This window comes from Squalius cephalus, assembly GCF_949319135.1.
Source record: "Squalius cephalus genome assembly, chromosome: 12".
Lineage (NCBI taxonomy): Eukaryota > Metazoa > Chordata > Actinopteri > Cypriniformes > Leuciscidae > Squalius > Squalius cephalus.
Genome location: NC_137133.1, coordinates 27,210,050 through 27,227,789, shown reverse-complemented (window position 1 = coordinate 27,227,789; position 17,740 = coordinate 27,210,050). Strand labels below are relative to the sequence as shown.

At 36.9% G+C, this 17,740-nt stretch overlaps 1 protein-coding gene across 3 annotated transcripts; it reads left to right on the top strand.

Annotated features, from left to right (window-relative positions):
* Positions 1-729: 729 nt before the first annotated feature.
* fzd3a (frizzled class receptor 3a) lies at positions 730-17,467 on the top strand (the record flags this gene model as incomplete). Of its 3 annotated transcripts, none has more annotated exons than XM_079889503.1 (7): positions 730-1,059; positions 2,110-2,526; positions 9,625-9,821; positions 9,895-10,912; positions 12,849-12,997; positions 14,209-14,436; positions 15,681-17,467. In XM_079889503.1, the coding sequence occupies exons 2-7, from the start codon at positions 2,332-2,334 to the stop codon at positions 15,931-15,933; spliced, it is 2,040 nt and encodes a 679-aa protein (XP_079745629.1). In that variant the 5' UTR covers positions 730-1,059; positions 2,110-2,331. The 3 variants fall into 3 exon arrangements, with proteins under 3 accessions (XP_079745629.1, XP_079745631.1, XP_079745630.1); XM_079889504.1 differs by having other exon boundaries at positions 766-891; positions 15,681-17,459; XM_079889505.1 differs by lacking the exons at positions 14,209-14,436; positions 15,681-17,467 and having other exon boundaries at positions 733-1,059; positions 12,849-13,001.
* Positions 17,468-17,740: the final 273 nt, after the last annotated feature.

Sequence of the window (17,740 nt, the reverse complement as noted above, 5' to 3'; positions counted from 1 at the left end):
GATTAACAAAAAAAATATTTGTCATCTTTATACCCGAAAGCACCTTCATTCTGATCTTTATGTTATTATCTCCCATGGCACCTTTTTCACTCTTTTTCTTTGCTTTTTTATATAGTTGCTTCTTTCTTTACTTTTTTTTGTTTTGTTTGTTTTTTGTTTTTGTATTGTATTGTATGCATAATGTGTAATTCTTGCATTTGTACAGAATGTATGTTGCTTAGATTAAAAAAAAAGAGGGGGAAAAAATGATTTGGCTGATGGGAAGAAAAAAAATTATTAGCCAAATAGCAAAAAATGTTACAAATAAAATGTGAATATTTTATAGCATATATAGTATGAAAGCTTTCTCAACACGATGTGTGTTTATGAGTTGATTTTAATAAACAGCACTTACTGAAATATACAAACACTGAATTAATTTTAGTATTGTTTAATGTAAATTCAAATAAAATGTAGATTGGAAATTAATGTATGTTTTATTAGCAGAATCGTGACTGCAACAAACTATTTGAAATGCATGAACGTACTATCAGCATTATTATTACTCCAAAAACGCAGATAAACAAACGTTTAGAACGTAATATATCACGCCGCGACCACGCGACGACGTAATCACACAATGACGCAATGACACGTTCTGAACCGATTCTTCTACATGAATTGCTCGAAAGAACCGAATCGCGAAAATGAATCGAACTTCCCACTACCAAACACACGCCCATCATTCCGGGCATCCACAAATCAGCAGCGCCAACTTCATTTCATTATAGTGCGGAGACGCTCCCCGCTCCCAACAGCCCCAGGCCATTGCAACGATGATATCCGTGGATAAACCCAAGTCATTCTCTTTTTGCCTACTGAACGTGTATTTTTCATGCTCAATCCAGTGACGTAAGTTCTAATATGCTTTTATATTGAGTGAGAGCGATATTCGTCGCGCGTCATCGACAAATGCGCGCGCCCGTATAAATCCGAAAAAACCTGCAGAAAGACACACAGGGCTCGTATTGTTAGAGACGCGGAGTGGGGTCCCTCACGTGAATGGTTTCAACTCGAGAGGTAAGAAGGACTTTTTATCATAATCGAAATTAATTTGGCACAGGAACATGTTTTAGTAAAAAATAAGAATAATACACCTCAAGAGTAACGTTACACCAGACACATTTTGAAGGGAGTTTCATTATAGCGAAGCTGCAACACGATTCCCAGTGGATAAGGTTATTGAAGAAATGGGCTATCTGTCGTTCGCCTTTATTTTCATTTTTGATGAAAAAACGACAGCAATAATGTTAAAAATGTTTGTGTTTCTTTAAAGGAAAAAAAATCATAAAATCATTTTTAGCACAGGTCACTTGTGATAGTAAATCTTGGTTCCTGGTAGCCTATAAGGTTTTGTGTGTGTGTGTTTGCAATGAGCGTTAAATGCGTTGAATTAAATTGAAATTAAATTAGTATACTAGAGGTGTCAGACACAAACCAGCATCGAGAACATAATTAAAATAATTCAGCATTGTGTGTGTGAACCGTTTAGACGCAGTGTCTATTCCTGTGAGCATCACTTTGTGCTCTATGTTGACAATTTTCTTTTGAAATCAACTATCTCCCCTTCTTTTATAACTACACAATATATATCCTAAAACTACATCAACAATAGTTTAACAGTTTTAAAGTTATTACATTACAGTTAATTGTATAATATTACAATAAAAAAATAATTTTATTTAAACAGTTTTTTATTTTATTTATTTATTGTTATTAATGGCTGCATTTAGAGTTGAAATAGATCATGGAACATAATTCAGTTCTGAACAGGATAATACTGTGTTCTGTGTTCTATCCTATTGTTCCTGAGGTTATAATGTTCTAATTTCATTTACACTGAACACATAGTTACATTGAAGTTTCCCCTAGGTAAGCATCTTTTATTTGCTGCCACTATAATATGGCAGTGCTTTTGATCATGCATTGTTCACTTTGAAATCATTTCCCACGCCTTGAGAGATCTCCAGAAGATTTTTCATGTTTGACTAAAGTGTCACCGCGTTCATGAATAATTCATGTTAGCCTGTTCATTTCAAAATGTGACATTTGGTGCTCTTTCTCACACAGATGAAAATTTCCCTCCGATAAATGCATGGCAACCTCAGTCATACCCACACCGGATTATGGACATGCACTGAAAAATGATGGATCTGTCACAGCAAAATGGAGAAGCGTATCCGTGCGATTTCAGTCTCGTGTCAACCAACAGATAATTAACGAAGGAATGACGGAGCTCAGATTTTCTTGATATAATCGCCCTTTGCCAGTCCCAGCGCAGACGGACATGCCATGGATCTCCTTTGGGTTCTATACTCCATGCTGACTGTATGTGTGGCCATCAATTTGGAAGCTCCTGGCAGCCATAGCATGTTTACCTGTGAGCCTATCACATTAAGGATGTGCCAGGGCCTTTCCTACAATACCACTTTCATGCCAAACCTTCTGAATCACTATGACCAGCAGACCGCTGCTCTCGCCATGGAGGTAAACCACACGACACAGGCTGACTGTTTAAACAATGTCATCAAATTGCACTACATTAAACTACACTCTCAGAAAACCCCTAAAGGGTGTAGATTAGTACCTAAATGGTAACATAACAGTACCTTTTGAAAGGGTACCGCCCCAGTGACAGCTTTTTTTCTGAGAGTGTTGGACTAGTTCGAATCATCATGCTCTAATAACTGTGTGACCTCAACAGCAGTCGTATAGATGTGGGTTGTGCTTATACGTGTATGCATTCATATATAAATCTTTCCTGAATAGTGAGGAAAATAGTGAGAGCAGAGAAATAATTAAACTTTTTTGACTCATGAAAATATGCAGGGAAACCCTTTGCTGTCGTGAATCTCTTTAATATGCTGTTTATCTTTATTTTCCCTGCACGAAACAATGAATGCTAACTGCGAATGTTTAAGTGCATTGCTTCAAAACGTATGTTCTAACAGCGCCAAAGATTTGTCGTTTTCGATTTGACCCAGTTCTCTCTTGTGCCCTGCAGATAATTCAGATCACATTACAGAAACGTTTAAAGGGAAATTAATCTTTAATCTGTCCTACGGGGCTGTTTGCTGTGTCTTTTTTCTGAAGTATCGTGCTGTTTTAAACAATTTTTCTAGTCCTCTTTTGCATGTGGCTGTTGCAAAATAAGCATCTTATAAGTATTTATATAACAAGGTTGCTTTACAACGGCTTGCTAGTTGATGTTATGGGCAGTTAATGGTGCTTGGACGTGTTGTTTATTTTGATTGCTCTATAATCTTTGTATCTGCGGCCATAACGCCTGGATTGATTCAAGCCGATGGTTAATCCTCTTTACCGGGCCGCAGTTTTCAGCTGAGCCAAACTGAGAACAGCTGCATTAGCTTGTTACAGTGGCCAGAGTATCTGTTGGACACACACAGCGCTGTAAATGTTATCTAAAACCTGCTGTCCTCAGTCACAAGGTTTTAACTTATTCACTCCGGTCCTTCCTCAGTGTAACAGAAGGATGGGACAGAAAATGAAAAAGAAGAAGAAAGATAAGGAAAAATGGTTGGATGGAGTTGAGCCGAGGCAACCCATCTGCTCGTCCTCATGTACATTTGTGTGGAAATGTGGAGTTATATAACCTTTTGCACTGTAGTCAGTGCAAACACACACAGAAAGCGATGATACTTTTTAAACCCACTGTTGCACAAAGGATTATATTAAAAAGCATTTGAATGATAATCACAATTCACATGTAACACTGTGCATAATATATTTATGTATTATCAAGCACTATGTAAAATATATATATATATATATATATATATATATATATATATATATATATATATATATTTTATATATGTAAAAATATGAAATATATTGTAAGATTTTTTTTGTATTGTTATTTTATAATTACTTCAGAAAATATTTTATTTGTTTGGATTGCTAGAATGAAAGGATTTTGTTCTTTAAATTAACATAAAATGAAATAACTTATTAGGTCAGAACGTTTTTGGCATGACTTCTGCATTTGAGGACGTAAAATTAACAGAAAAAGAAAACCCACTGGAATGAATGGGATAGTTCACCCTAAAATGAAAATTCTGTCATCATTTCCTCAACCTCAAGTTTTTCCAAACCTGTATGAGTTGAGCTGCCGAACACAAAAAAATAGCCTATATTTTGAAGAATGTTGGTAACCAAACAGTTGATGGGCCCCATTGACTTGAAAAAAATTACTATGGAAGTCAATGGGGCCCATCAACTGTTTGGTTACCGACATTCTTCAAAATATCTTCTTTTGTGTTCAGCAGAAGAAAGAAATACAGGTTTGTAACAACTTGAGGTTGAGTAAATGATGACAGAATTTACATTTTTGGGTGAACGATCCCTTTTAAGTCTTCTGAATATCCAGGATTTGGTTAAAGAGTAGCTTTTACTCATTTTTTTACAAACAACTGACATCAATGACTAGAAGGTGATGATAATAGCTAATTAACTAATCTCGAGTTGAAGGAAACCAGACTAAATCTTTCATTTCATCAGCCGCCAACCAATTAGGCCTATTTCTCTCTGGCTTCATAAGGAGCAGATTAATCGTCCTTGCTTTCCGATTCAAAACCACTGTAGGACAGTGGCAACATCTTGCTCTGAACTCTGGGTAACCTCATTTGTGAAGTGGGACAGTTGCCTACAGGGATGGTTTCTGGGATTGTTGTTGTTGTGTGCAGTAATAGCAGGAAGGTTCAGGGAGGATTTGAACTGATCGTGCAAAGAAAATGCTTGGTAAAACTAATAATATTCAGCATTCCAGGTGCAGCAGTGATTGATATAGTTTGACATCTAGTTAATATAAACTTCCTCCCCCATTTGTCAGACATGCAAAGATACCTTGACCTTGTCCTCGTGTTGTTTTTACCATGTTGTGATCATTAAAGGCTTCCTGCAGTTGTAATGCAAACTGGCAACTCAAACCCAAATTATATCAGCTATACATTGCTTGGAAATTCTTTATTTTTTATAGATATTTATGAGGTGAGATGACTTTGGAGTTTGAAGTTATCTGAACATCACTCATATTTTCCTCAGAGATGTCATATCTTAGACTGGTGACAGAAGCAAAAACATGCGTTCAATATGTACAATTATATTGTTTTGCATATAGTAAAGGGTTCAACATGATTGTTCATTCTATAAACGAGGAAAATATATGTTAGTCTGTATCCTTTATGCACATTTATTAATGCATAAGCATTAGGACAATCTTTATTGGAATGGCAGGGTTGACCATTATTCCCCATCCATATCTCTCCGTCTTTGTCCTCTTTTCCCTTTTCTCTGTCTGTTTCTCTCCACTCCCTCCTCTCTTCTCTTCATCCCTCCCCCCACGCAAGGTACTGCGGTTGCTGGGGAAACGGATCCCAATTGTATTTCAACAAAAGAGCAGGCTTTCTCTCTCAGGAGGTGGTCGTCACTCGCACTCTGACCTCTCTCCATTACACCCCTCCCTTAAACCGGCCGTTTATGCATCGCTGGTTACCATGGTAGTGCTGTTGAATTCACTGCCTTAAATAGTGACCGGTAGAAAAGGGAAAACCAGTCCGAAGGGAATAATGTAATTGGTAATGTGGTATTAAGAATATATCTTGAAATCTCGCTATGAGGACGAGACCTAATCTTCCTTATCGATGAGCAAGTGGAGGTTCACAGAGAAAGGCATATGCACTCTGGATTTATGGGTAGAGGGAGGAACAAGTGTATTTACTCGTGAATGGACACATTTAAAAAATGGTCAGGTTAGGTGACTTCTAGATTTCTTCTGTTTGCCTTCTTGTTTTTCCATTTTCTTTCTTCAGCTCAGATCTAAGAGTAAGGCAGTGAAAGACACACTATATCAGCCAGTATTTCAGATTTCTTATTTTATTTACCCAGCTAGCAATTTTGCATTTAAAAGACGTCTAATAGCCGTCCAAACACAGCCCAGACGTCTAGGCTAAAACCAGGCAAAGCTTGGGCTATTTAATAGACGTCTAAACCATTGCCAAAAATAGACCAGTCATCAATTAGATAACAAAGAAATGAAATGAGTGAAGAAATGAAATCAAACACCTTGTAATCACGGTTTACTTTGCTTACATGATGGAATATCATACATATCGCAAGTTATTTTGGCAAAAACGACATGTAACCAAATTCAAGGTTATTTTGTCTAGAAGTGTGTTACTCATAGCCGGACTATATCGGGTCTATAGTTAACCTAGACGGTGAAATGACGGCTATTGCTTGCTGGGATATTGTCATTGTCATCACCACTTAATCTTTTACTTTTTTCAAATGTTTTTATAATATTATTGCAGTACTTTAATTCATGCTTAACATTTAAAATGATTGCTTTTATTGTTAGTGTATTTCCCTTTTATTTATTTTTATATGTTTTAATATTGCCCATTTTTAACATAAAAATAATTAAAAAAAAAATTCTGTATCCCTAATTGTTACACAAGTGTGTCTTGGAGTGCTAAAATAATTTAGGGTTTAAAAAGTCCCTTTCAAAAATAGAGAAAGCTATTTGAATTGAATTGAGGAGGGTATAAATTAAATGCATTTGAATTGAAGGTATAACCCATACACAAAAGAAATATATTTGAAATATATATTCAGAGTATATTTATATGCAAATATTTGAAATTGGCCCAATAAATATATTTCACACTTAACATCATATATTTTTGTTATATTTCAGAATATATTTCAATGTATTTGGAATATATGCCACATATATTTTTGACACTTTTGGGGACCCATACAGAAAAAAATACATTGAAATATATTCTGAAATATAACAAAAATATATGATATTAAGTGTGAAATATATTTATTGGGCCAATTTCAAATATTTGCATATATTCCAAAATATACTCTGAAAATATATTTCAAATATATTTCTTTTGTGTATGGGAAATGAGTCCTTCATTAGAGGCAAACCGTAAAAACACACAGCAGCTCCAAACATGCGGCAGCTGCATTGAACGTCAACTTGCTAATCTGTGTTTCCGACAATAGTGATGCTCCAAATCCAGATCCAGCCATTTTACAAAAGACCTGACCATGTTGCTTCTGGGGATTATGGTTTCAAATCTCTGGTTATATGGCATTCCTCCACATCTCCCATTCAGCTTATATAGCATGTCATCTGTATGAACCATCATGTATAATACTTTGAATCACATGCTCTCTGCCCAAACAAGAAGCAACAATCATTGTGCCTCTTCTGTTTTCTGTGTGTGTGTGTACATATCCCTAAATAACTTTCCGCAAGGCCCTTAAGAAACACAAAGGCACTGGAATAGACATTAATATGTAAAAAGTGTATGTTTGCCCTCAGGATAACAGTGGGCAAGATGCACACATTTGAGTTCATCAGATCATACCATTGCATGTAATGTGGAGTGACAGCAATGATGAGATAATGTGTTTCACCAGATCAGCAAATAATAGCACTTGCTTTATTTTTATCTTGCCTAAAAGCTAGAGTATGTCCACTCAATTGAGCTCAGAATGGTGTAAGACACGTCATAAAACCTTTTGTACCCGATTACAGCCGCAGATGCCAGTAATGGTACATTTTATGTCAGCTTTACTTATTGTCCACAAAATATTTAAATGATCTTTATACACAAAAGTTCATTTTCAAAGTTCAAGCTACGTGATGAAAACAAGCATTTTTTTTTTTTACGCGGGCTCTTTCTCGTGTCATGTTGGTGGCACATCTCAATGGTATATGCTGCGTTAAATATGGATTAGGTGCGTGGAAATGATTGCTGGATTTAGATGCTTTGTGTCAAAATGGGCAAGCATAATATCCATCCTAATCCCTTTTTACAGACATTTTGGGTGGTAGCCTAGTGTGCTGGCTGTGACTGAATGCTTTCATTATGGATAGGCCTATGTGTTATACATTCAGTACATCATAAAGGTGTTGGACTGTTGCAATAGACTGTTTTTTTTTTTTTTTTTTTTGCAATAGTGAATAATGGTTAGTGTTAGCTTGGGTGATTTTCTCCATATTAAGTGAAAAATCAATGGTTATAAAGATAATGAAAGTCATCATGGCATGTAATTTGTAACAAATAGCATTTTTAATAGCCAAAAATGTTTAAATAATAATAATGTAAATCATTTTTTTTAAACAAACACTAGGAGTTAGGTTATAACTCATTTACAGATAGTTATTTATAATAATTATGTACATTATTATAGGGTTTTTAATAACCAACTCCTAATAGCAATATTATTATTTTTTTATATAGTAATTAATTGTTTTTTAAATGCATCTTTTTGTATTGAAATTATGTATTTCTTCTTACCATTAGTAATTGCAGAAGAATGAAATGTATAGCACTGTAAATGTAAAGTCTGTTCATGTTGGCTGTGAATGATTGTAAGTTTTGGTCCTTTTTTTCAACACAAGGGGTGTCAGAACCCCCACCCTTCCATCACAAAAGCCCTTACTCTGCAGGGGTGGAGGCATTATTGTCTCTCTGTCTGGTCCTGGGTGGAGTCTTTCTCCTTCTCCCCTGTGGGATTTGCATATTTATGTCCGGCCCCGAAGCTGGTACTACTCCCAGAATGCCTCATGGTGTAAGTGGGCCTCAGCAATAAACAGCATGTCTCCCCGCCCCAAACAAAGGCCTCCTCAGAGAGATGAGGGAAGTACGTTACTGTGCTAGAACTACAGATCAAATTTTATTCTCATTTAACATAAGGGTGACTAAGTGACTGTTCATGTGGGTCATAGACGTGGCCTGGTGGATATTGTGCTGTTGAGTGGTTAAGATTCTCCAAATGATTTCAAGATGACTGGAAATGCTTTGTTAGTTACAGTAGTTAAGTAATTAGGTTTGTTTTTAGCAGTTATTAGATGGAGGCCAATAAAATACCAGTATGTATTTGTTCAATGTTTATTTTTAGCATTAAAACTACGGTTAAGACTATGTATCAAGACAAGCAGTATTGCAACTGTCAGTGCTTGGCTTTTATTTTGAATTTTATTGGGACGTTTGGTCACCCTATTTAACATATTGGACATGGGTCAAGCAGGATAAAAAACAATTGTTTTATCAAGAAACCATGAAACCCAAAATTAGAGTTTTTTTTTAATTTAATTATAAATATTTAAAATAAAATAAAAAATTACTATTAATTAGGGCTGTCAAACGATTAATCGCGATTAATCGCATCCAAAATAAAAGTTTGTTTTTACATAATATATGTGTGTGTACGGTGTATAATTATTTTCTATATATAAATACACACACATGCATGTATATATTTAAGAAATATTTGCATGTATATACTGTGTATATATATTTATATTATATATAATTTATATTATATATAAATATTTTATATATAAATAACACATTTTTCTTAAATATATATGCATGTGTGTGTATTTATATATAGAAAATAATTATACTCCATACACACACATATATTATGTAAACACAAACTTTTATTTTGGATGCGATTAATCGCGATTAATCGTTTGACAGCCCTACTATTAATATTATTATTAACTTTCCATATTTTTCTTGTCTGTCCATACAGCCCTTTCATCCTATGGTGAACTTGGAGTGCTCTACTGAAATACGCCCATTCCTGTGTGCCCTTTACGCACCCGTGTGCACAGAGTACGGCCGTGTGACCCTGCCATGTCGGCACCTGTGCCAGCGTGCCAAGAGCGATTGCTACAAGCTCATGGACATGTTTGGGGTCAGCTGGCCGGATGAGATGGAGTGTAGCAGGTACAGGATCACTTTTATTAAGACATCTTTATGAAATGAGATCATATTCTGAAATGACACTCTTGTCTCTTAGGTTTCCAGAATGTGACGAGTCTTACCCCAGAGCGATAGACCTGCTCCCGCGCAGTGACGGCACGGAGGAATCTCCCTCGCCGGTTCAGCGGGACTATGGCTTCTGGTGCCCACGAGAGCTGAAGATCGAGCCTGACATGGGCTACTCATTCATGGGTGTCCGCGACTGCTCACCTCCCTGCCCCAACATGTACTTCCGCAAAGATGAGCTCATTTTCGCACGCTATTTCATCGGCGTCATTTCCATTGTGTGCCTGTCGGCGACACTCTTCACCTTCCTGACCTTTCTCATTGATGTCGGGCGCTTCCGCTACCCCGAACGGCCCATCATCTTCTACGCGGTCTGCTACATGATGGTGTCCCTGGTCTTCTTTCTGGGCTTCCTGCTGGAGGAGCGCGTGTCGTGCAACTCAGCGAGCCCGGGGCGTTTCCGCGCCTCCACCGTCACCCAGGGCTCCCACAACAAGGCCTGCACGCTGCTCTTCATGACACTCTACTTCTTCACCATGGCAGGAAGCGTTTGGTGGGTCATTCTCACCATCACCTGGTTCCTGGCGGCTGTTCCCAAATGGGGAAGTGAGGCCATCGAGAAGAAGGCTTTGCTGTTCCACGCGGTGGCCTGGGGCGTCCCGGGAGCCCTCACCATCACCCTCATGGCCATGAACAAAATCGAGGGTGACAGCATGAGCGGCGTTTGTTTCGTTGGGCTCTACGACCTCATGGCCTTGCGCTGGTTCCTCTTGGTGCCTCTCGCACTGGATGTGGTCGTAGGTGTGGTGCTGCTGTTAGCCGGTGTCGCGGCGCTAAATAGGGTCCGAATGGAAATCCCCCTAGAGAAGGAGAACCAGGACAAACTGGTGAAGTTCATGATCCGGATCGCCGTGTTTTCTGTCCTGTATCTGGTGCCACTGCTGACTGTCATTGGATGCTATCTGTACGAGCAGAGCCACAGATCCGTGTGGGAGACCACCTGGGTACAGGAGCGCTGCAGAGAGTACCACATCCCCTGCCCCTTTCAGGTAACAATCACTTGCGTTACCGTCTTCAAGGCTGCATTTATTTAAACAAAAATACAGTAAAAACAGTAATATTGTGAAATATTATTACAATTTAAAATAACTGTTTTCTATTTCAATACATTTTAAAATGGAATGTATTCCTGTGATGATAAAGCTAAATTTTTAGCAGCCATTACTCCAGCCTTCAGTGTCACATGATCCTTCAGAAATCATTCTAATATGCTGATTTAGTGCTCCAAAAAAAATGATTATCAATCTTGAAAAAAAAAAAATTTGTGGCAACTGTAAGGCTTTTTTTCAGGATTCTTTGATGAATGAAAAGCTCAAAAGAACCGGATTTATTTGAAATATACTTTTTTTGTAACAAAGTAAAGGCCTTTACTGTCAATTTTGATCAATTGAATTTGTCCTTGTTTAAAAAAAACGATTTATTTCTTTAAAAACTAAAATTGCACTGACCCCAGATGTTTTAACTGTACTGTATATATAGTTAAAAGCAAGTTAATGCAAGTTAAAAGTCTTAAAGGGTTGAATATGCATTTATTCTGTATATAATTATTTTTATGTGAACTTTGAACAGAATTACTTGGAAAAAACAAGCTTATTAAAAATTGACCTCAAGTGAATTTGTACTGCTGTGCTTGTTGTGAATAATTGAAGGCCTCCACACACAGGCGGCTCCTGCCAACTGTTTTAGTCTGTAAAATATAGACTGTTGTGACTAAGTGGTCACTTCCACTCATTTCTGGCCTTAAATGAAGCACACATCAAGAGATAAAATTCATCTGTAAATTTCAATTGAATTTAAATGGAAGTATTTACATAAAAATATGACACAGTCTTTTCTTTATATCTCTAGAAAAAATGCCCTCATAATAGCTTTTGACACTGGGTTCATCAGACATTTACAGCTGCATATCTCAGTTGATCATACAGCCACAGCTGCACTGAATATATCTCATGTCTAACATGATGCAAACCAACTGAAGCAGAACTGAAAACCAAAAGATTGTCATGGAAAGTTTCAGCTTCACCAAAATCTCAGTAATAATGTTTATCCGTGTGTGTGTGTGTGTATGCCTGAGGCAGCATGCGATGTGGGATTGTTTTTAATGAGAGAGAAAGAGAAAAGGACTGTCATGTGTCATGTTATATCTGTAACAGTACTTCATGAAGTGCTATGAAGTGTATTGCTATAAATAGCAGATCTCTAGTTGCACTGCAGTGATGTCATCATATAGTGGCCACACAAAGTATTTGGACACACTAAAAATGTATAAATCTTAGAATTATCTTGCATTATATAACAAAATACCAAACCAGATGAGATATTTTAAAGAAAGAAAGAAAGAAAGCACAAGCCGCTATATAAGCAAACAACATTTGTTAGGTTTCATTTGATTAAACTATAAAAAATATTGTTCAAAATAAAGACAAAAGTATTGTTACATTTAGTCAAAATAGTGAAATGTCTAGATCTAGAATCATTTTTTAAGATATTTGTTATGCAATGAAATTAATTTTTAAGTATGGCTTAGGTGTTTTCCTATGGCTTTAAATGAGATCTAAATAAAATATGTAACCGTAATGTATATGAATGTAAAGCAGAGCAGAAAAAAATGCTCCATCCAGAGCACAAAGAGAGAGAGTATGTGTGTATTAGATAAAGAGGAGGACAGACATTTGTGTTGGCTGTAGTTGTGTTTATGCCTTTGGCAATTGCGCAGTGAGCTGAGATAAAGCACTTCCCATCCACACAATCGCACACGCACAACCCAGGGCTAAACCGACATCCAGAAATACACTCGCGCACACACTGCATGAGGTTATGAGCAAACACCGAGATCCGCAAGGGAAGAATGTTCTGATCACAAATCAAATCTCTTCTGTTCTTATGTTGCATACTAAGCAAATGTGTGAAAATGAATCTTCACAGGTGGAACAGACAAGCAGGCCGGACATCGCCTTGTTCCTCATCAAGTACCTGATGATGCTGGTGGTGGGCATCCCCTCCGTGTTTTGGGTCGGCAGTAAAAAGACCTGCTTCGAGTGGGCCAGTTTCTTCAACGGGCATCGCAAGAAAGAGTGAGTCTCATGAAATGCTTGGCAGATTTCTAACATTATTGTTTAGGCCTATAGTGGAATGCACATATTTTGTGTGAGCTAAAGGTCATGGGTTTGATTTCCAAGAAACACAAACTGATAATGGCCTAACAAAAATCATTTTAAAAGTAGAGCTGTAATTTGTTTATGGATTTATTTATTTAGTCTAAATACACTACCGTTCAAATGTTTGGTCAGAAAGATTTTTTTCTTTTGGAATGCATTAAATTGATCAAAAGTGACAGTAAAGACATTTCATAATGTTAAAAAAGATTTCTATTTCAAAATAATGCTGTTTTTTTTTTTACTTTCTATTCATCAAAGGTTCCTGAACAAAACATGTTATGGTTCCCACAAAAATATTAACTGTATACAAGATTGAGAATAATAAGAAATGTTTATTGAGCAGCAAATCAGCATATTAGAATAATTTCTGAAGGATCATGCTGAGATCTGGAGGAATGATGCTGACAATTCAGCTTTATCATAACAAGATTATTATTATTTTTGATTTATTTATACATTCACATTTTAATTACATATTCAAATAGAAAAATTATAATATAGAATTACAATATTTATTGTAATTTAAAATTACAATATTTAAAATTGTAATAATATTTCACAATATTTTTGATCAAATAAATGCAGCCTTGGTATAAGACTTTTGAACGGCAGTACATATTATTCTATTATATAAATGTAGGAATCGTAACATTATATTGTACAGTATGAAAAATGATTTGCTAAAGATAATCTAAATAAAAAAATAGAGGAAATGAGCATGAACAATTGAGTATCCAAAATCTCTAGTATCATCCAATAACAGAAATGTTACAGATATATTGTACATCTGTTATATGCTTCAATGTAAAGTCAATGGAAGACAAATTACAGCCACAGGAAGTAATTCAGTCAGTATACAATTTGATAAATTTCTTCCATTTGTGTATGCAATACGGATGTTTAATGAAGGACAGGAAGTAGTTCAGTAAGTGTGTAATGTCTCATAGGGGTTAGTGTTAAGGCTTGCTCTCTACACACCCCTGTCCCTTATATCAGGGCATTAACCTCCTCACCCTCCCCTTGTCCCACTCCCCCCCCCTCCCTCATTCATTTCCCCTCCGCCTTCCCCCTCTCTCTTCCTTCACTCCTCTGTCACTCGCTCCCCTCTTTGGCGCCCCCCCCCTCAGCAAAGCAGTGCACGAGAGCAGGCAGGTTCTGCAGGAGCCCGACTTCACCCAGCTCCTCCTCCGGGACGCCAACACTCCAGTGGTGAGGAAGTCTAGAGGCACGTCCACGCAGGGCACCTCCACTCACGCCTCCTCCACACACCTGGCCATGCTGGACGAGCCGCCCAGCGCCAGCACCAGCCGCGCCAGCAGCTTCCACGGCAGCCTGCACCGCTCACGAGACGGAAGGTGATCATTCACACTCAAATCATCATGAATCTGAGGACTTTTTATCACATTTTGCGAATCTGTTGAATTCCAATTAGTCACTGTTTAATAAAAAGACTTGCAAGAAATGAGTAATGCATAGAAACACAAATATACAAATAATGAGCTGTACTATACTAGATATCCAATATTAAAGTCACAAAGAAACAAAGGTAGCGACAGATCTTTTCTTCTGCATTATGATGTATATCTGAGTGGAACTGATTATCGAGAAAAATGAATAAAAATCAGGGCGGAGAGTTGGTTGAGGCATCAGTTGCTGATTGTATTTTGGGATGGGGGCGCTTCACTCAAAAATGAATGCAAGCTTGCAGTCGATTGTGGAGGAGCGGAGTGTAATGATTGGAGAAATCCGGCATACATCACCATTTTCATCTGAAGATCGAGTTGTGATATTTTGATTAAACATTACAAGATCTTTTTTTTTTTAAATGAAACACTACTGGTCAAAAGTTTTTAATAATTCTGTGGTTTTAGTTTTTGAAAGAAATGCTCACCAAGGCTGCATTTATTTGATCAAAGATACACTAAAAACAGTAATATTGTGAAATATTATTACAATTTAAAAGGACTATCTTCTATTTTCATATATTTTAAAACATATTTTATTCCTGTGATGATAAAGCTGAATTTTCAGCTTCATTACTCCAGTCTTCAGTGTCACATGATCCTCCAGAAATCATTCCGATATGCTGATTTGCTTTTCAATTATTGGTGCTAATAATAGTTATTATTATTGTTAATGGTGAAATGTTTTTGACTTTAATAATAAGAAGAAATGTTTCTTGAGCAGCAAATCAGCATATTAGAATATTTTCTTAAGGATCATGTGACACTAAAGACTGGAGGAATGATGCTGAAAATCTAGCTTTGCCATCACAGGAATGAATTACATTTTTAAATATATTAAAATAGAAGATAGTCATTTTAAATTTGAATAATATTTCACAATTATTACTGTTTTTGATCAAATAAATGTTGCCTTGGTGAGCATAAGAGACTTATTTCAAAATATCATGGATGAATCATTCAAAATAGGACCTATACAAATAGATGGAGTGAATTTTCTACTTCTACTAAACCTACTAAATTCAGCAATTGTCCCAGGATAATAGAGCCCCCATTGGGCACAGCTGGACGAAACCTACAGCTGCCTTCCAGATCAAAGAAGCATCACTGAATCTCATTCTGTTTCCCATATTCAGGTACACAGCTTGCAGTTATCGTGGTGTGGAGGAACGTGTCCCTCAGGGAAGCACCCTGCGCCTTAATGATCCGCTCCAGCACTGCACCCTCAACCGCCTCGACAGCCAATCACGGCACGGAAGCCTGCAGCGCCTGGAGAGCCAATCACGGCACAGCAGCGTGCGGGACCTCAGCATCACTGCGCAGGCCATCCAAAGCAGCCCTGGCAACGGCATTCACCGCGTCGTAGAGGAGGACGCGACCAAGGCCTGAACTTTCACGTGCCGACCAAACGAGTAAAGAGAACATGGACTCTTGTGGTGAAAACTCCTCACGATGGATCGCACAAATATGAGTGCATTCAAACTACAAAGTGCGACTATGTGCGTTCCCTGGGAATTGAACCCACAACCTTGCCGTTGTTAGCGCCTTGCGCTGCTAGTTGAGCTACATGGATGAAATGAACTATTAAATAAGATCAGATGATCAGGATGCCAAACACTTGAAATTGTGCAAAACTGTGCAAAAATGACATACACTACCGTTAAAAAGTTTGCGGTCAGTACGTTTTTTTTGTTTTATTCTTAAAGAAATTAAAGCTTTTATTCAGCACAGATGCATTAAATTGATCAAAAGAGACAGTAAATACATTTATAATGTTACAAAAGATTTCCATTTCAAATAAATGCGGTTCTTTTGAACTTTCTACGCATCAAAGAATCCTGAAAAGGTTTCTTTAGAATCAAATCAGCATATTAGAATGATTTCCGAAGCATCATCTGAAGGATCAAAAATTCAGAATAATTTGAAGAATAAATTACGTTTTAAAATATAATCTCAACATTTCTATTTACTGTATTTTTGATCAAATAAAAGCAGTCTTGGTGAGAATTAGAGACTTCTTTCAAAATCATTAGAAAACCTTACAGACCAAACTGAACGGTAGTGTATGCATGTTCTGTTAGCTTTTCTCAAGTAATATCTGTGTGGAACCTCTCGGTTCCTACATAAACAGGGTCAAACGTAAGGGCTTTTGATACATCATTCTGTGATGAGTTGAGGCGCTTGCTGTTTTATACTCCCATGATTTGAGCATTCGGATTTGTTTCACTACAGATGCAGTTTTGAATGTTTCTTCCCATTGTTTGTTGCACTTTTGACCTTTTTGTAGAACAGAACTAGTGATGGATGCTGAAATCCTGCACATTTGGGTCGAATTTCAAAGGACAGTTCACCCAAAAATGAAAATTCTGTTGTCATTTTATTCACCCTTTTGACTTTATTTTCCTGTGAAAGACAAAAAGAAAAGTAAAGCAGAACGTCCAAGCTTCTCTTTTCCATACAGTGATAGTAAATAGTGACCAGTGGTTGTAAAACTCCAAAAATAACAAAAAGCCCCATAAAAAACATAAACGACCCAAGTGCATTACAATGCAAGTCGTCTTATATTTGTGGGAGGGGAATTTTTGAGTGTGTGTGTGTGTGGGGGTCATTACTTCTCATGTTTCCTTTAGCTGAGGAAACTGACAACATTTTCATTTTTGTGTGAAATATCCCTTTAAGTGTGAAGAGCTGAATTTAAAGAAGAAAAAAAGAGTTTTACATCAGTCATTTTAGAATAGATAGTAGGATTTTTTCGATTGGAAATTGGGCATATACTTTACAACCAAGCTCTTCTCTGAGTTTTAGCACTGATAATTAGTCGAGTCATTTTCGCGTCATTTACCGAAAACTGTGAAAAGCTTTTTTTTTTATAAACATGTTTTATGTGCATACGTACAAAATAAAACATCACCAGTCTTAACACGTTCTTATCCATGTGTGTCATTTCCCTCCGTTTATTGAATACATCAGCGTCAGGTTAATATAGTAACGTCTCCATATATGCATAGTGGCCAGTTTATCCAGTCTTTGATTGACCTTTCACCTTAAATACATCTGTGCAAAACGATTCCTCATTGCTTGAAGTGATATCCACCTTTTTCAAGTGAGTTAGAAACAATACAACCATGAAACATATGGAATGGACATTTATGACATGCAAAACTGTACAAATTATTAAAAAGCATATCCTAAGAAA